At 41.1% G+C, this 20200-nt stretch overlaps 1 protein-coding gene and 1 long non-coding RNA gene across 7 annotated transcripts in view; one reads left to right on the forward strand and one right to left on the reverse strand.

The window, feature by feature from the left end:
• grin2bb (glutamate receptor, ionotropic, N-methyl D-aspartate 2B, genome duplicate b) overlaps positions 1-20200 on the reverse strand; it is a 103178-nt gene that overhangs the window by 16031 nt on the left and 66947 nt on the right. For all 5 annotated transcript variants that reach the window (XM_038713614.1, XM_038713613.1, XM_038713616.1 and 2 more), the window contains exons 8-14: positions 11402-11516; positions 10978-11183; positions 9296-9467; positions 7145-7298; positions 5730-5855; positions 4185-4414; positions 2425-2585 (exon numbers count right to left, since the gene is read on the reverse strand). In XM_038713614.1, the coding sequence (XP_038569542.1) occupies positions 2425-2585; positions 4185-4414; positions 5730-5855; positions 7145-7298; positions 9296-9467; positions 10978-11183; positions 11402-11516 (1164 nt within the window). The remainder of the gene's footprint in view (positions 1-2424; positions 2586-4184; positions 4415-5729; positions 5856-7144; positions 7299-9295; positions 9468-10977; positions 11184-11401; positions 11517-20200) is intronic.
• On the forward strand, positions 12572-13006 carry LOC119899164. Of its 2 annotated transcripts, none has more exons than XR_005443730.1 (2): positions 12572-12745; positions 12845-13006. It is a non-coding gene; the product is annotated as an uncharacterized LOC119899164 (long non-coding RNA). The 2 variants fall into 2 exon arrangements; XR_005443731.1 differs by having other exon boundaries at positions 12572-12727.

The following is a 20200-nucleotide window of genomic DNA, read 5'->3' on the forward strand; positions in this document are numbered from 1 at the left end:
TCCACATAATTTGTATCATCATTGATGTGTAGCGTTGCCCAACTTTAATGTTAATGACATAGGATAACACTTCATTTTATGGGTTTATGGGTTTTTCCTTATAATTTCTAGAATGTTTACTGGAACTAACTACTGTATGTAATTTGATACTAATAATAGAGAGCATTTAAAAAAAGCATACAGACAGTGATATTAGTTTATTTGTAAGAGTAATTCTCATGTAACAACTGCTCCATGTAAATATTCATTAATTTATTATTGGAAACTCCATTCTTGTGTAATTGTATGCATGCCTGTGCACATTTTTGCATATTCAGCTGACCTGCTGCGCACTGACTAAAAAACACTAGCTTAGAATTTAATTGGAATTAATTATGTGAAAGTGTAACAATTGTTTTTCTATTTTAGCTATATATAATGACAAACTGCATAGTTATTTTAGGGAAACTTGCAAGGAAATTATTACAAAGGTATGATTCCATGAAATGTAGTTTTACAAGGCAAAACATTGCATTGAGGGATATTCAGGAAAAGGCAGTGTGCATGCTATAGACACTAAACTTTTTGTTTTCATTGTGAGAATTTAGATATTTAACTTATATTACACTCCAGTAAAATATCAGAAAGTAAATACGGGAAACCAGGTAGGGAATGATTTAGGATATAATCACTGACTAATCTATTCTATTCTGTTCTGTTCCTGGGTTTTCTGTAGTATTGTAAAGTAAGCCCCCTAGTCTGAAACAAAGACCATCTAAATGCTAACATCTAAAAAAAAACATATCCCTACAATGACTCTCAAGGAAAAACAGCAGCCATGCTATTTCTATTTTAAATAGTCGACTGATCAAGTTTGGTTTGATAGTAATTTAAATTTCGAGCAGCACACCACAAAGCTTGTTCAATCATGTTTTTATCAACTTAGAAATATAGCTAAAATTCGATCTATGTTAACTATTAAGGATACCGAGACCATTTTACACGCCTTCGTCTCATCACGCCTGGATTATTGCAACAGCCTTTTCACCTGTTTAACCCAAAAATCTGTTGATCGACTCCAGACTGTCCAGAACTCAGCTGCCAGGCTTTTAACCAGAACAAAGAAATATGACCACATTACTCCTATTTTAGCTTCATTACACTGGCTCCCAGTATGTTTTAGAATTGACTTTAAAATTCTATTGATCACTTTTAAAGCTCTTCATGGCCTCTCGCCTTGTTATATTTCTGACCTTTTAGTCCCATACGCACCAGCACGTACCTTGAGATCCTCGGGCAGAGGTCTGTTGTCTGTTCCAGAGTCTCGACTGACAACTAAAGGGGACAGAGCATTTGCTGTCAGGGCCCCGAGGCTCTGGAACAGCCTGCCCGAGGAAATCAGGTCTTATTTGACTTTATTTTATCCCTTTTATTTTATTGTATTTTACTAATTTTATATTAATTTTTCATGCTCTTATCTTGTTTTTTTTTTTTTTTGTATTATTCTTTACACTTGTTAAAGCACTTTGTAACTTGTTTTTGAAAAGTGCTCTACAAATAAGGAGTATTATTATTATTATTATTATTTCAGCAATTAAGATCCAACTTTCCTATGGTCTTCCTCAGCGAATGGAGTTGCCCGTTGTACCTAATTTAGGTATTAACAAGTAAACTAGTATGAAATTTCAGTCACATGGTAAAACCTAAATCATCTCCATGACAAATGAGCAACTCCATCCACCGTGGAAGATGTGATTGAAAGCTTCTGAAACAGGTAAGTTGGATCTTGTGCTGTTTTTTTTGTAAATACCAGTGACAAAGTGTCTCAGGATCTGTGTGGGATAACATCTCAGCTGAAAAATATCCCGAGGACACCCTGTATTATATTCTATTCTTATCAACCCTGAGGGATTTGATATAGGTAAACTGACACGACAGTCTCCAGCTTGGTAACAAACTGCCATCAAACAGTGCCGCAGGGCCCTACAGACCTCTGTGGTCACTCAAACTCTGACCAAACACCAAAGGTACATCACTACTTTGCATTCTTAATTCTTTAGCAGCAGTTGATGAATACATTGAAAGTCAGGTAGAGAGAAAGTGTGAATAGGAAAGAAAGATATCAGCTACTTTGAGAGGCAGAGAGAGTGAATATTAGCAAGCTTTTAGAGCAACTACAGGCTACACTGCTATTTCTGGGCGCCAGTGGAAGGCAGATACACAGCTTCACTGGCTGCCCACCCACATTGCGCAGAAAGCTCCCTCTTCCTCTGTCTCCCTTTCCTTATTCCTTGATCATCTTTTCTCTATATTGCATCAGTACAGGACCTCACAGCTCCATAACACTGTCTCTTTTTTTCTTCCTGCAGAGATCCTTTCAACTCCCTCCTTCCTCATATCCCCCATCTGTCTATCCATCCTCCCCTATATCTCTCTCCTCCTCACCCGGTCTTCAGACTGTGCAGCGCTTCATCTACATTCTTCTGATGGAAGCTGGTCATGTAAGTATGCATGTCCCGGTAGTTGTTGCGGATGTTGCGCTCTGTACTCCCATTGGGCACCGTGCCAAACCGGAATGGCGGCGAGAATTCGTTAGGCTTCTGGAACTGTGGTGGGGGTTTTCCGGAAAAGGAACCACACAGAGAAAATGACAGAGGAGTGCTCGTTAGCATGGAAAAGGTACTGAGCCGCATCAAATAGCCTTTAATGCACTGTTGAGCAGGAGTACGGGACTATGCTTTTGGAAGCTCAAAATTAGCCAAATGCTTAGCATTGTGCTTAATAGACAGACAAACGTTTTAGACAAATATGTACTGTACACTAGATGAAATTAAAAAAATAAAGATCCACCATTCAGGTTGGAAGCATACAAGCGCTGAAATGATTAAGTCTAGGGCTGCAACTAGTGACCATTTTCATTACTGATAAATTAATTTTATTTTTCAATTAATTGATTCGTCGGTTGGTGTGTAAAATGTTAGAAGAAAGTGACATATGGCAATCATAATTTCCAAAGCCCGAGGTGATGGCTTTGTCTGAACAACAGTCTTTCAGTTTACGAACACATATGACAAAGAAAAGTAGCAGATCCTCACAATGAAGAAGCTGGAGCTGAGTAACACTTTGGAATTTCAGCTTGAAAATGGTTTTAAATTAAAGAATCTATTATAAAAATAGCAACTGATTCATTTTCTAAATGCAATTTATTGTTTCAGCTCTAAATTAGTCGACTGATCAAGTTTATTTGTGGGGCACAATCTCATAGAAAAGCTATTCAAAAAGATGAATCGATCCATAACAGTGTTAATAATTTTTTAAGCATTAACAAAATTCGTTGTTTCCAGCTTTATAAATCTGAAGATTTACTGCTTGTCTTCATTTCATGTCTTTGCAGATTGAGTGTTTTGGGTTTCGGACTGTTGGTTAGACAAAACAGGCATTTTGAAAACATCATCCTATCCCCCAGGGTAGAAGTACCCTGGGGGATAGGATGCTGGAAAGACTGTGGAATAGCTCAGCTAACTTAATATAAAAAATTTAAATAATAATTTTATTAAAAAATATATCCACATATTTATGTTTAGGAGGAAAACAAATGCATACAGTGAGGTTAATTTAGTTTTAATTTAGTATATTTATTGTCACAATTGACAACCAGCCACAGCAGGCCGACTGCACAAGACACTCTTCCCACCACCATGAAGGCAAACTGTTGCAATTGAGAGTGCATGAAAACTAGTGGTGGATAAACGTTTGAAACATGCTGCTTGTGTCCCTCCAAACTGTAGACATACAATTATATTTGTGACCAAACCTAGAAAAACATTCATGATTCGATTGCATGGAAAAAATATTTCACTAATATTTCAATAAATTACTTTCAAATCAATTTAGATGAACACATTTGAAACATGATGGGTGGTGTCAGTCATGGGGCACTTCTCGTCTAATCGTGCTGTGGTGGTATGTCAGGTTGGGAACCAGTGAACTAAACAATTAATGGAAGAATCCAAAAAATTAATAAATAGATTATTTGAAACCTACCCTGTAAAAATAAAGTAATACATAATGAAAGTAATCATTAGTTGCCGTCCTAAATGATGAACTCTCTCTTAAACTCAGGTATCCGTCCCCACCGCATGTTACGTACTTTGACACACCTGCTCCTCCACCCCACAACCCTTCCCATTGCCATGAATTCACACCTTTTTGTCTGACAGGCCCGACACCTGGTCGACATACTCCTCCTGGATCATGAAGGCAGCCAGGTTGGCAGTGTAGGAAGCCAGGAAGATGACAGCGAAGAAGGCCCACACTGACACCATGATCTTACTGGTGGTACCTTTGGGATTCTGCACAGGGACAGAGTTGTTGAAAACCAGACCCCAAAGCAGCCAGACGGCCTTACCGATGGTGAAGGAGGGACCGCCGGGCTCTGGGAGAGAAAGAGTGACATAAAAGAGGGGGGTTGGTGGAGGGACAAAGAAAGATGAAAGTAGGAGCACGATGTAAGAAGTTTCACAAATACTGCCTCACTTTATCTGCATTTACTCATGACTGCCATTGCGGGAGTCACATGATGGATGGCGGCAACAAAACCTAGATTCATTCCCATCCTTTAGAATGTCAGTGATCACAAGATGTGCTGTACGGTCCAAATCCGCTCTTCCAGCTGCTGCAGTGACAACCAACTGTTACAGACTAACTCTGTTCCACCTACCTCTGTGACAGTATCACAATGTAGCAGGATGGAAAAACTACCTACTGTAGTTCTGTGCCATCAGAGACAGGGAAAAGGAGAGGGAGGGGGTAGATGGGCACACAGCAGGCTACAATTATGGTACAGCTGGAGCTGCAGTATAGGACAACAGCCTTACATAACCTAGCGATTAAACCACACACACCAAACCCTGTTGTCGTGACAGGAGACATTCAGAAAACAGTACTGCAGGAAACATAACTCCAAATCAAACACCATTACTCTTATCCCCTCTGGTCCTTGATAAAAATGGCTGTGAGCAGCAATATAGCACTTCTCTGATATCTGATTTTATCTTGAGTGGCTGCCGTTGTGCCAGGCTAATGCAATCCTGAGAGTCACACAGAGCTGGGTGTATAAAACCTGGAGGAAAACAAATAGATTGAATCTGAACCATTGATTTTGATGGGCAAATTGATTTGAACGGCCTGCTGGAACCGAATTTGATTCAACAGGGTAGTGTTGTTCCATATTGTCAGACAACATTAAATCTGACACATATTTTCAATGTATGGTAATAGATCTACTTAAGTGTATTCATCGGTTTTACGGCCCTACATATCGCCAAATGGCACAAAAAGACGTTGTAATGCGAGAACAGAGGCGTCTTTGTTCACACAGTGATGCTAAGAATACTTAAGATCAACTGTCAATGATACTTTTCATTAGTGAAAGAGCTTAAGTGACTATACATGTAGATAAGTACTCCAAGTCCCAGCACTCCAGTGGCACTCATTCAGAAGGGATTGTCAAAGTAATTTAGCACATGGAGGGCTCCGTTCAAATGGTGCATTCAAGGTATCAAAACATGCCAACTAAGTATTCATTGTAGCACATGAGATTGCCTGAAATTGTACCTCATTGATACCTTTTTGGAGCATGGATTGGCTGGGTCTGAGCTTGTGTTTGTGTGTGTGTGTGTGTGTGTGTGTGTGTGTGTGTGTGTGTGTGTGTGTGTGTGTGTGTGTGTATGTGTGAACAATCCTCTCACCTCGCCCATCTGCCAGACAGCGATTGTAACCCACCGGGCTGAAGTACTCAAACACAAACACAGCCACGGCCGACACGATCAGCAACATCACAAACATCATCACCCAGACATCAGCACTGAAAGGTTCTAAAACACAGAGAGGGAGGGCGGGGATCAGGGTGCAGAAGAAGAGGAAAGGGGAGAGAGGGAGGGTTGTGAGAAGACAGAGAGAGGAAGGTCATCAAACCAAATGAAAGAAAATTATAAAATCACCCCCTGGTATCAACATGATTATTTTTATGCAGATGTTATGCACTGTGTGCTCATTGTTGCACGTTGATGGATTTTCTCTGAGTATGTGTGAACACTAACAAGCACTTCTCAAGAGAGAAACTGAGAGGAAGGCAGGTAGGTGTGAATGGACAGATGCACTCTGCACTTGCACTCTGCTTTACAGTTTTCACGCGCAAAATAGTCTGTGACCAACACCCTAGCAACAAAACAATCTCACTACAAAGGTCCATTTAGTAGCTGCTCTTGATCTTTCAACTGTATCACATGATCTTTATCAGCAGATAGTTTGCCAGTTAGATTTTTTTCCAGAACTTTAGAGTTAATAGCATCAGTGCCAACTTTTGTAAGATTTACAGTTATGTTTCCAGCAAAAGACATTCAATGTATTTACAAAAAAACTCTATACACTACATTGCCAAAAGTTTTAGGTCACCCCTCCGAATCATTGAATTCAGGTTTTCCAATCACTTCCATGGCCACTAAGTGGGTGGCCACATAAAATCACAGAGCATGGTCAGGCGCACAGTGCCTGAAGTCTCTAACTTTCTGCAGAGTCAATAGCTACAGAACTCTAAATGTCATGTGGCTTTCGGATTAGCTCAAGAACAGTGCGTAGAGAGTTTCATGGAATGGGCTTCCATGGGCAAGCAGCTGCATCCAAGCTTTACATCACCAAGTGCAATGCAAAGCGTCGGATGCAGTGGTGTAAAGCACGCTGCCACTGGACGAGTGGCTAGAGTCTGGGTTTGGCGGTTGCCAGGAGGACGGTACTTGCCTGACTGCATTGTGCCAGTGTAAACTTTGGTGGAGGGGGGATTATGGTGTGGGGTTGATTTTCAGGGGTTGGGCTTGGCCCCGTCCTGTTTCAAAATGACCAGTGCATGAAGCAAAGTCCATAAAGACATGGACAAGCGAGTTTGGTGTGGAGAACTTGACTGGCCTGTACAGAGTCCTGACCTCAACCCGATGGAACACCTTTGGGATGAATTAGAGCGAAGACTGCAAGCAAGACCTTCTCGTCCAACATCTGTGCCTGACCTCACAAATGTGCTTCTAGAAGAACGGTCAAAAATTCCCATGAACGCACTCCTAAATATTGTGGACAGCCATCTGCCAGAAGCACCAGGTGCATTTCTACTTACCAAGAAAGGCGGAGGGGGAGACGGTTCCATTGCTACGGGAGACCATGACACTGATCCCCGTCTCAATGAAGGGCACAGAGAAGTCAATGACCTCTGACCTCTCCTCGTTGATGGTGAGCGAACCCACTGCCATGTGGGCATTCTTTAACACCACCTAAAGGGGTAAACGTAGACAGACAGGGGCAGAGAGGAGGGAGACATGGGAGGTAAATGGGCACTCGGTGCAGAATATTTCCAGGATTGTGGTGAAAGAAACATGGTGGGAAAAGTAACAGTGCTGCAGTTCATTCACAAGCCACCATCTTTGCCAAGTCTTTAACACGTTATTTTGGTAGAATGGAAGCAGGAGAAGGGGATGCTTACTACACTGGGTCAGCATTCAGCTCCCCACCAACCCGACCTCCCTCCGAGTATGTTCAGGTATACTGTATTTAGCCCTAAGTTTCTGGAGCCTCGGGCCATGAATAAAAATGGAGCACAAGAGACTGTGTTAATAAGGCATATGTATGCCAGAGTGAGCAGGAATGCAACGCTCTCTGTTTGTACCAATGCTTTCTTTTCCTTCTCTCTCCTTCTCATTCTGTTTCCTGTGTTCTGTTTTCCCCCATTCAAATGAAATCATTAGCTGCTTGCTTAGGCATTTAAGGGCATGAACTAATGCACCCAAGCATGGATGCACTGTACATTTGCATAGCCTTGAATTTATACTCATGTCTAATTCAGACATTTTAAAAGGCAATATACAGTAGGTGGACTTAAGATACATTATCCTGCACATATGAACACATCCATGTTCTAAAGACAATAATAAAGTTGCTCCATCTATGCCATAATCAATGAAGTTGAACATCACATTGATTTTTAAAGGCTGCATTGTGCTGAATGCCTAATGTGTAAATTGTGCAGGAGAGAAGTGAGTCTTTCCCTGAGGCTGCTCTCTCTTTCCCTCTTCTAATCGCTTTCTCTTTCTCTCTATGTGTCTTTTTCTTTTTCCAACTCTGATGAGGAGCCTCATTGTCCTTCTCCTGAGGTTTTTGTGGAGCTGATCACAGCTCTCCCTCAGGCCAGGTTGTGGGGAACAAGTGCTCGATGGCTGACAGAGACAATGAGAAACTAAATGGGAAGAAAGAGACATTCAGACATTATAATCAGCCCTATCGTAAAAAAGAAAATTCCTATGGGCACCAAAACACTCTACCCGCTTGTAGCAGTGTTAGAATAAGTATTAGATTATATACTTACCTACGTGCTTGTTTAATTGATTTTCAAATTCTGAAAAGGAATTTAGTCTGTGCATTGTATTCGTATGGCAAAGTGAATAACAAAATGCTTAACAGTGAAAATGTGAGGGGGAATAAGAGCAGCAAAAGTGATGCAAAGGAAAACAGAGTGAATAAAGATACATACATTTAATAAAAAAACATACAGCATATTAAAGAAATGAAAACACATTGATGTATTAATCTATAGCTGTTTTCAGCTAGCAGTAGACTCCAAATTTAATTGATGTTGGTGTGTTCTCCCAGGAAATATGGTGACCAAAAAAGAAACACTGCAATTGGTTTTAATTAAGCACACAGTATTTTTGTGGTTAATATTTGTGGAGCCTCCTTTGCAGCTCCCCAAGAATGCCAAAATTAAGTAATTATTGGCATTTTTTCCCGCTTTACTTCCACAGAGGTTTCCATAACCCTCAACCATGTTGATCTGACGTTTTCAGATCGGTGCCGTTCCTTCCAGAAATTCAGCAAAAATCAGTGTTACACAATTTAAAATGGCTTCCATCAGGCTACATCAAACAAATGCAATGAGAGGGAGAAACGTGGTAACCCAATTCTCATCTTATACTCCAGCTGCAACTTTTCTCACTCAACAAAATAACAGTTAAATTTGATCTGCTGATGTGCCAGCAGAGTGGTTATTTTAAAGCTGTTAACAGCCAAAGCAGAGCTGCCACTTCTTTCTGGTGTCGGGCTAGGCTTATTAGAACAACATCCACCTTTCTTCTTCTGTACAACCTAATATGTAACAAAAAAAACCATCCATCCACTATAGATCAGTGACGCAGACTCAGAGCCGGTAATTTATCAAGAACATGTGGAATAAACATGTGACTGTGTTTATGTGTTGAATTAAGCGAAATGCCCTCACCTCTCCAACCATGCCGTTCCACGTCCCATTAACCTTTTTGCCGTGTTTGCCGTTGGTGACCAGGTAGAGGTCGTAAGTGAACTTCACGGCCTTGGCGATCTTCTTCAGGATGTCAATACAGAAACCTTTGCAGCAGCGCTTGATGTAAATCCCTGAATCACCTGTCTGATTGCTGGTCGGTGGCAAAGAGATGAAGAGGAAGTTTCAACGTTTCAGCAATCTGAGGTTAATGTCCGTTTGGGTTCAGGTAAACAAAACTTGCAGATTCAAAACCAAAAGGCTAGTAGCAGGGATGAAATGTGAAATAAAAGCAAAACAACTATGTCCCATGTGCCCATGCAGGTTTCTTCCAACCAAAAACTCCACCAGGTAGTTTCACTGACTAGCACACAACACCAGGAACTGCTCTGTGAAAGCACCTGGGGTCAGATGTGTATACATGTTAATCTACAAAAAATGAATGGACAACTTTTTTGATATTAGATTAATCATTTCAGACATTGCAAAAATGGCAAATATTTACTGGTTACATCTTCTGAAAAGCTAACGTATGTCACTGTTCTTCTGTCATACACTGTATGTTGCTGTTCTTTGTTATATATGATAAACTTATATCTTTGGGATTTGGGCTTTTTTGCACAAAACTCACGGTTTCTAACATGTTTTGGATGAAATGATTAATCAAGAAATTAATTGGAAGATTAGATCAGTCATAAAAACCTTAATGATTACTGAGATAAAATGCTCTGTATAACAAGGAATAATGTGAACACAGGGGTTTATCTCTCTGGCAATACAGGCTGTATCCACATATTTCTGCTTTTGTGCATACAAAGACAGAGATACACAGCTCCATGCATCTGGCTAGAGGAGTATTTTTGGCTGGAGAGAAATCCTGGAGAACATATTGCTGCCTATCCCAGATATGCTGTATGTGAGGAAGAGACAGACAGAGAGAGAGACAGCGGGAAGGAGAAAAGGGCAATAGGGGAATAGGAGAAAGAACAGGGTGAAACACTGAACCCTCGTGAGATATCAGGTAGGCCAGTGATAGAAAAGGAGGCCACTGAAGAAAATTCATTATCACACACCAAGAAGAAGTGGATATCAAGAGGGTCAGGGTGAAGAGGCAAGGGAGGGCAGTGACAAAAATCAAGACAATGATCTAGTTAACATTATTGAAGACAGGAGAGGTAATCACAGGACACAGAGGTTGTGAGAGGATGAAAATTATTCTATTTTTAAAATCCAGTACAGAAGAAGGAGAATCACTACAGCGTACTACGACACAGAAAGATATTAAAGAAACAAGACATGCAAAAAAAGGGGGAAATTTAAAATGAACCATAATTCATGACTGTGAGCATTCCTCTATGCACATGCATGTTTCATGAAAGTACAGATTAATTTCTTTATTTCTTTTGTTTACATTCACAGTTTGCATACTATTCTGCTAAACTACACATGTAGCTGTTGGTGTGTTATGGTTTTTGGTGAATTGTTTGGTGTGACAATTTGAATTTGAATTATTCAGTATACCAGAAACATTTCCCGCGACCCTGTACGCAGGATAAGCGATTGACGATGGATGGATGGATGGACCAGAAACATTGTAAATAATTCATGTTGCAGCCATACTGATGTATAAATCAGAATGTCCAAATCTAACTCTAAATTCTCACTTGAGTTTGAGCTGTTTGCGGCACGGCACAGTGTTCCTCATGCAGGTCCCACTGAGCGGGTCCACGTCCTCCACAATGACAAATGGCGCCTCCTCCAGAGTCACGATGGACAGGTGGTCCTCCCGCTCCTCCGCTCCTGAGTAGAGCTCAAAGCGGGGCCACACGTGGTACCTCATCGTCAAAGAGCCTCTCTCCCACTTGCCAACCTGCATGAGTGAGTGGGAGGAGTACTGTGTGATATACAGGCTACTGTAACAGGAAAGTCAGGTGGCAGAGAGGCACTCCAAATGAAACAGTGACAGCCACATCAAAGAGGAGGAAAAATACAGACCAGAAAAAAAGGCAGAAGATAGGTTATAGGTAGAGAGAAGGCAGGAACAGGACGCAGAAAGGGGATGGTAATAGGAGAGGAGAAGATATTCACCCTGTCCCACTGTCTCTCGTTGTCTAGAAGAATGACGACCAGTTTGGGAAACATCTGGTGACCCTCCTCGCTAAATGACAGGTTTCGGCCTTCAAACGTCACATTCATGAGGTACCTGAGAATGAGAAGTTTGTGTTAGATACATTCATATCTGCCTGCAGAATTTAGACCTTAAACATTATTATTTTACACACAATATAAGTTAACAAATAAATAAAGGATATATATGATTAAAGGCCCTTTTAACAAACTTGAGATTATGGTAAAATGTATATTATTTCACGACTGACAATGGTGACAGCAAGATGAACAGAACATACTGCACATTTAAGGTGTATCAAGATTAGGACTTTCTTTAAGACTGCATTAATTGATTTTTTTTAGGCCTTAGGGGGAAGCACAGAAACCTGGAAACACAACAATGGCATATTATCTACCCAAGTTATTGTGACTATGTTAGCAAACAACGACATATTTACACATCCAGCCGATACACATTAGCATTCATTTATAGTCATCAGGTGAATGTAAGTCCAAGTCAAAAATTTCCCTGTGGGTTCATTCTATTACACATGATTAAATACAGATTAATGCAGCTTTAAGGCTGCACCATAACAGGGGTACCAGTACAACAGTGCTACATCAGTAGTACAAACTGCCGGTAACTTCTTTAACATACTGACAGTGGTGTTTAAGACCCCTGCTTTTAAAAATCCTCAAATGTCTTGAATATTAACATTTTGAGTCAAACATTTTAATCACAAAGCAGACATGGCTGGTATCTGCGATGACTCAGTGCTGTCAAATATTCAGTTCAAATATTTGGCAGTGAAAAACTAGTAATGTTCTTTCGTGAAATCTGTTGCTACATGGTTCAGAAAATAATGTCTGGAAAAGGCTATGTAGAATATCTGACTCCCACAGGTTTTACAGTATACTTTTTAACACATTTGCTTTGTTCATCTTTGAATACTCTCTTCACATTTTTTATATTTGGCTATGCAGCTACCAGAATTACGGTGTTTCTACCGTTATGATCATGTGCAGCAGACGCTGGTGCCAACAGGAAGTAGTATTTCATTGGTCCAAAACTGGCTTCACTGCTCTCCATTCAAATCAGCGGGGTGACTTTGTCCAGTACTATAGTACATATATCTATGGGCTTACCCCCTTGGGTTTCCCCACCCTGCTGTCTCTGTCTGTGTGTGGTTATGGGCGTGTCACTGTGGCTTCCTCTCTCCTGGCTGTTCTCCACCGGCAGAAGCTCTCACCTGTGGCTCATCCTGTAATCAACCTCCTCAATGAAATACACTGGCTCTTCACCACGTCAGTAAACCTTTAGTGGTAACTATGCTGTGGCTGATTTCAGAATCTTGTCAACAGAACTTAGTCGTTGGAAACCCTTTTTGCCTGTGTTTAACTGTTTGTGTCTCTGCCTGCCAGAATCCCAGCCTGTTTGAGGATGCTGCCTGCCTGCCTTAAATTGTTTGCTGCAGGACGCAGCCCATCAAGCCGGAGCCTGCCTTGGAGCCCTCTCACATGTCTGCCCGCTTTCCACACCCCAATCCACTTCTTGCTACTCTACTATAAATCTGCTTGAGTTAATTGCTTGAGTCCTTTTCAGCCACACCTAACAGGAATGACTTGCCAGAGGTGTATACATTTTTGTGTGTGTGTGTGTGTGTGTGTGTGTGTGTGTGTGTGTGTGTGTGTGTGTGTGTGTGTGTGTGTGTGTGTGTGTGTGTGTGTGTGTGTGTGTGTGTGTGTGTGTGTGTGTTTATAAAGGGCGCAAAAGGCTTAAACTCAGAGGTGCCGGAGCAGCGCTCCGGCACAAATTAAGCACTGGTAGTAACCTTTATGTTTTAGGACATTACCTGAAAAAGACCATTTTATATCTCAAGGTCATTTTGTAGTTAAATAAAGATATATACATTATATATACAGTATATATACACACGTTATTCAAAAGTGTGACGATGGAAACCGAAAAAGCAGAAGCACAGAATTCTTCATGATCACATTGTATCCAAGGAAGGTTAAATCAAGGGCAAATGTACTCCATTGAAAATGCTTGAAGACGCCTCTTATTAAGTATCAGTCCAGTTGCCTTTGACTTAACCTTTCTTGAATAACTATGATCTGGATGACTGAGACCCTTCACAGAGATATCACATTGTATGGTAACTAAAAGCAAGGACACTTCTTCTAATGCTGCTGTTCTCTGCCCTAATTTACCTAGTGTTGCAAAGGGTGGTTAGTTAGTGTAAAATATGGCAAAGATGACCCAGTTTGAAGCTTGGTTAAAACATATGGCATCTGATTAAACTGAGAAACATAAAGAAGGCATACAGGGAGGGAGGTGAAGTGAGAGTGAGTGAGAGAGCAGGGAGCGCGAAGAGATCAACAAGAAACCAGGAGTGAAAGAGAGAGGATGGAGTAGAGTGTATTAACCGCCTGTGTGAATACACATCAGCATATATGTGTGTCAACAAGTGTACAGCAGTGGCAGATAAGCTGGAATCATTTCTCCCTCCCTCCTTCCCTCTCTCTTCCTCATCCTGATCTGTGGGCTGCCATCACCATGGAGACGCTCTGCCTCTGAAACAATCCGCTGGAGAAATAAATATCTTGTCTGAATGCAAGGACTGAGGGGCCGTTTGTGTGTGTGTGTGCGTGTGTGTGTGTCTGTGTGTATTTGTGTGTTTGTGTGTGTAAATGTTTTAAAGGAGGTGCCATGCACATTTTACCCACCATCATCTCCAACCCAGTCAACAGTGTGAAAAAAGACAATAAATCTATTCACAAGTGGAAAATCCGCAGACAACAGATGAGCAATGGCCCTGAAACTTACCCAAGATTTTATCGCAAGTACCTCCTACTAGAACATTCAGTACCTCTATCTGTAATGTTTTCAACTTTGACTATTTATATACCAACCTCACACACACACACACACACACACACAGATCTAAGTAGGCTACACGCCTTGAGTAAGTCAATAATACTGTATGACTAAAGCCTCCATGAAACGCCTATTGCTGCATGCTGGCTAGCTAGCACACTAAAAGAGCTATAATACGCATGTAACATGGGATTAGCCTCCTAAACATAATCTCAGTTTCAATATGGAACCAAAAAGATCAAGGCAGTGTGTGGCGGCTGAGGAGGTCCACTTTGTTGCTGATGCCATGGTGACCCATGTGACTAGTGGCGGCCTCTTTGTGTGTGTCTGTGTGGTCATGATGGGGAGATGTGTATAAGCAAACACATTCTTACTCCCAGCTCGTCACATATGGACGCATGGTCAAAACCCTTTGGTGTCGCTTTTGAACACACTGGGTCCCCCTTTGGCATCATTTTCTGGCCTTTAGGTCTCCGCGGTCAAGTTAGCAACAATAAACATCCGGTTAGACTTTCAAAATAAAACATTCACATTGCGAAACATCTCCATTTTTAAACAACACATTATTTAAGTTGTGAAACGTTGCAGTTTAGTTAGGTTTAGTCACCAAAAGTACTTGGTTAGCGTTAGGAAAACATCATGGTTTGGGTCAGTTAACTTACGTAAGTTAAGTAACAATACTTGCGTAACTTACGCAATTTACGTAACCTACGTAACTTAAATAAAAACATTCCAAGATTCAGTGTGTAATATTTAGGAGAATTTATAGACAGAAATGCAAAATAATATGTTTTCAGTGGTGTACCTTACAAAATAAACCGTTATGTTTTTATTACTGCCATTTCTATCTACATAACCGCGGGTCCTCTTACATGGAAGTCGTCATGTTGCACCGCCATGTTTCTACACAATGTCCGGGACATTAAAAAAAATTCCTTCTGCATGAATGGTTCTGATTATTGACAAGTTAGCACTTAGCATTAACAAATAATAGACTAACTACCATGTAGAGTATTTTCATGCACAAGGATTTAAGAGAACAACTACATAACTGAAATTAATGTTATACTAGGGGTAAGCTCTATATAATACTATTATCTGAAATTCTAATGAATACTAATATTGGCCCTGATCAAACCTTAACAAGACAGACAACGTTTTTATTTTTTAATCAGTTTAATTGTTGAAAAGTTACAAATAGGCCTACTATAAACAATCTGAAGGCAGACATAAGCCAAAAGTGTAACCTATAAATATATTAGTGTAGTGAACAACGGTGTGGATTTGTGCATTTTACAGTGGGTACGGAAAGTATTCAGACCCCTTTAAATTTTTCACTCTTTGTTTCATTGCAGCCATTTTCCAAAAATCAAAAAAGTTCATTTTATTTCTCAGTAATGTACACTCAGCACCCCATCTTGACTGAAAAAAACAGAAATGTAGAAATTTTTGCAAATTTATTAAAAAAGAAATACTGAAATATCACATGGTCATAAGTATTCAGACCCTTTGCTCAGTATTTAGTAGAAGCACCCTTTTGATCTAATACAGCCATGAGTCGTTTTGGGAAAGATGCAACAAGTTTTTCACATCTGGATTTGGGTATCCTCTGCCATTCCTCCTTGCAGATCCTCTCCAGTTCTGTCAGGTTGGATGGTAAACGTTGGTGGACAGCCATTTTCAGGTCTCTCCAGAGATGCTCAATTGGGTTTAAGTCAGGGCTCTGGCTGGGCCATTCAAGAACAGCCACGGAGTTGTGAAGCCACTCCTTCGTTATTTTAGCGGTGTGCTTAGGGTCATTGTCTTGTTGGAAGGTAAACCTTCGGCCCAGTCTGATGTCCAGAGCACTCTGGAAAAGGTTTTCGTCCAGGATATCCCTGTACTTGTACGCATTCATCTTTCCCTCGATTGCAACCAGTCGTCCTGTCCCTGCAGCTGAAAAACACCCCCACAGCATGATGCTGCCACCACCATGCTTCACTGTTGAGACTGTATTGGACAGGTGATGAGCAGTGCCTGGTTTTCTCCACACATACCGCTTAGAATTAAGGCCAAAAAGTTCTATCTTGGTCTCATCAGACCAGAGGATCTTATTTATCACCATCTTGGAGTCCTTCAGGTGTTTTTTAGCAAACTCCATGCGGGCTTTCATGTGTCTTGCACTGAGGAGAGGCTTCCGTCGGGCCACTCTGCCATAAAGCCCCGACTGGTGGATTGCTGCAGTGATGGTTGACTTACAACTTTCTCCCATCTCCCGACTGCATCTCTGGAGCTCAGCCACAGTGACCTTTGGGTTCTTCTTTACCTCTCTCACCAAGGCTCTTTCCCCCGATAGCTCAGTTTGGCCGGACGGCCAGCTCTAGGAAGGGTTCTGGTCGTCCCAAACGTCTTCCATTTGAGGATTATGGAGGCCACTGTGCTCTTAGGAACCTTAAGTGCAGCAGAAATTTTTTTGTAACCTTGGCCAGATCTGTGCCTTGCCACAATTCTGTCTCTGAGCTCTTCAGGCAGTTCCTTTGACCTCATGATTCTCATTTGCTCTGACATGCACTGTGAACTGTAAGGTCTTATATAGACAGGTGTGTGGCTTTCCTAATCAAGTCCAATCAGTATAATCAAACACAGCTGGACTCAAATGAAGGTGTAGAACCATCTCAAGGATGATCAGAAGAAATAGACAGCACCTGAGTTAAATATGAGTGTCACGGCAAAGGGTCTGAATACTTATGACCATGTGATATTTCAGTTTTTCTTTTTTAATAAATTTGCAAAAATTTCTACATTTCTGTTTTTTTCTGTCAAGATGGGGTGCTGAGTGTACATTACTGAGAAATAAAATGAACTTTTTTGATTTTTGGAAAATGGCTGCAATGAAACAAAGAGTGAAAAATTTAAAGGGGTCTGAATACTTTCCGTACCCACTGTATATTGAATGAATGTGGAGCTACCCTAAATTCCTTTCTCCTCCCCAGAGAAGATGGGGAGGGGTCAAAGTTGCTTTCTCTAAGTGCTAGCCCGACCATAAAACTGGCACCATTTTGATTCCGAAGCTGATAACGCGGGGCCTGACTGTTAAACTGACAAAGGGACACGAGCCAGCCATTGGCATCTCCCTGAACAGCCTATCAAAACTTACCCCACCACACACGTTTCCGTGGAAACTGACCTTATTCTTTGTTTATTACCACATCAAAAGGATACTCCTTGTCTCACCTAAGTGTGACATGTTCCAGACACTGAACTTTGGATGACCAAGGACTGCATTCTCCAAAAGACTCAAAGCATCTAATTAAATTTAATTAAACCTTTAGTTACCTGAATATGTTTGCCTCTATTTGAGTAGTTATGTTAACTGTTGTTGCTATCTGTTGTTGATATTAGTGCTGAAAAGAAGTTACTTGTGCAATGTTTTTATTTTCAGCAAGACACTCCTTCATCTGATGTAATCAATGCTTGTTCATAATACTTTCTTACAAAATCCCTTTAGAAATGATGACAAAGAAATGTTTTACTATACTCTTAATCGCCAGCTTGAATTTAAGGATGAATCAACAATATTCCCCGGTTCCTAAGGAGAGACGATCTTTGATTTAATCCAAGCTTTCCTCATGTAACCTGAGCTCCCCCAAGTGGACGAAATAAGTATTACATGCCCTCGTCGGAAATGCGGTTAAATGTATAAAAATCCTGACCAATAATGTGACAATTTACCAAATGCTTAGAACAGTACAACCGTTCAACCATTGAGGTTCGATTGTGGAAAATATTTGATTATAATACGTGCAAATAGATTTCTTTTCTTTAGACATTAAGTTTGGAAAGGCAGTCCCTTGGGAAACCTGAGACGCCCCCTGGGGAACCACGCCCCAGGCAACAAAAGAGCGACACGCGACCTGCTCGCCAGTCTCTAGACTCTTCACTCTAGACTCTTAGTCTCTTCCCTCTCTCGCTCTTCCCTTCTGCCCTCTGGATGCTTCGGCACGCGCGTGGCGTGCCTCGCCAGGCAACACGCCCAGACTCGGCCAGCGAAACAAACAGGCCTTTGTTCGCCTGAAGCTACACACCTGAAGTGCCGAGACATCGATCTGCCTTCAGTTTGTTTTATTTTCTTTATTTCTTTGGTTTGTTAAAGTTATGAGTCCGTTAAGTTACACTGGACTAATTCAGGAACGACCAAGTTCCATTTTAAGCCTTTTTCGTCGAGCCAACTTCACCGAGGTCAGACCAAGCCACGTGGTCTCGCCAGCTACAACCAAGGAAACCAGCAAACAGCCGAATTGCCAGACGGAGGAGGCGTTTTCAATCAGACACGGAGAACCCCGAAGAATCCCTAGCAAAAAGCCAGGATCGGCAGCTAGAGTGGGACCCTTGCAACAGGCCAAAAGCAGGCTGTCGACAAGCAGTAAGACTTAACACACGTCCTGTGATCAGATGTCCATTTTAACTCCTAAAACATAGCATTAGTTTACTTTCATTAGCTCTTCTATGCCGTATGAGTCAAATGCTTCCCACAATCGAACCTCCAGGCTCATTGTTCAGCAAATGTTTATGTTCCCTGTATCCAACCATGTTTTATCACCTTAGTTAGAGAATAAATTCACTGTAATATAATCAAGAGCTGTGTGTGTTGCCTATTTATAGTTCCTGCCAAGAGAATTTACCCTTTAGATATGAGACTGACTGACTGATTTAAGATAATTGAGCGATTATTAACTAACTGATCACTAGTAATAATTGTATAATTATTCAAAACTACCTAGAGGTCCGGAGACTCTAGGATTATAACAACTCCGGTGGTGCCCTTTACGAGGAAATTCTGATTTTATGAATAATAATTCATAATTGGGTATCAATTCTCATAAATTTATTAAAATTCATAACTAATAAATTTAGGTCCACTACATTAGTATTATACTAACATTAAACTTTTTATTGTTATAATAAATATACACAATAATAATACACAAATTCCATGTGAATCCAGGTGAAGCAGAATGCATGACCTGCAAAGGTAGTACATACGTGTCAGTGTCAAATAAAGGTGGTAGCAACATGCATACGTCTGCCTCCTGCCCCAACTGTGCTCTTTTTGGAAAACCAAAATATAGTCACCCTAGTTATGGGGATCCCTGGTGCATTACAAACTGACGCTGATGAGCCTTGACCAAGCGTCCATATCCGCAAAACCGCAACATAGGGAGGCTCTTAACACCAACTTAATGTAATGTAATGTGTTGCCATGGTACCCACAACCACAGCAATGTTCATGCAATCAGCTGTGTTGCCATGGGAACAGTCATCTCAGGCTGGTTGAAAGCAAGAAAGAGAAAGGAGTATTTTTCTGTCTAAACCTGAGTGTTTACCCACTTCCCCTCATACTGTCTTTCACTTTCAGATCAGTCTCTCCATCTCACCTTGGGAGTAGCTCGTCGAATCACACATCAATAGGATTCATCTGCCCGTACATTAACCTGTGCCTTCACAAAGACTGACGCATGCTGTGAATTTACAGCAGCAGAGGCTGCTCTGTTTATCATTTTGTAGGCCTATCCCTGTACTATTGATGTAGCTTTTATGTGCCGTTTGATCCCTTCTCATGTCAGAATTCCCCTCTGACTCTGCTGAAAAAGAAATTAAAAATAAAAAGGACTGGGATGAGCTACTAACAGAACCTCATGCGGCTTCATCACAGCCATATGCAGCGCTTGTGTGCGGCTTGCTCACCAACTGTTCCCCAACTAATCGCTGGCTGTGAGGGGACTTTATTTTTTAGTAACAGAGACAATGAATCATCAGTGGCATGGACACAAACCCTCTTTCCCCCCTTTTTTTCCCTAAAATCTCTTCAAACGTATTTCAGAGCCATTCGATATGACTGTCTTTTTTATCTCCAAGTG

Source organism: Micropterus salmoides, unplaced genomic scaffold (assembly GCF_014851395.1).
Source record: "Micropterus salmoides isolate LMB-PRFRI ecotype aquatic unplaced genomic scaffold, ASM1485139v1 Ms_hic_scaffold_12, whole genome shotgun sequence".
In the NCBI taxonomy this organism is placed as follows: Eukaryota; Metazoa; Chordata; class Actinopteri; order Centrarchiformes; family Centrarchidae; genus Micropterus; species Micropterus salmoides.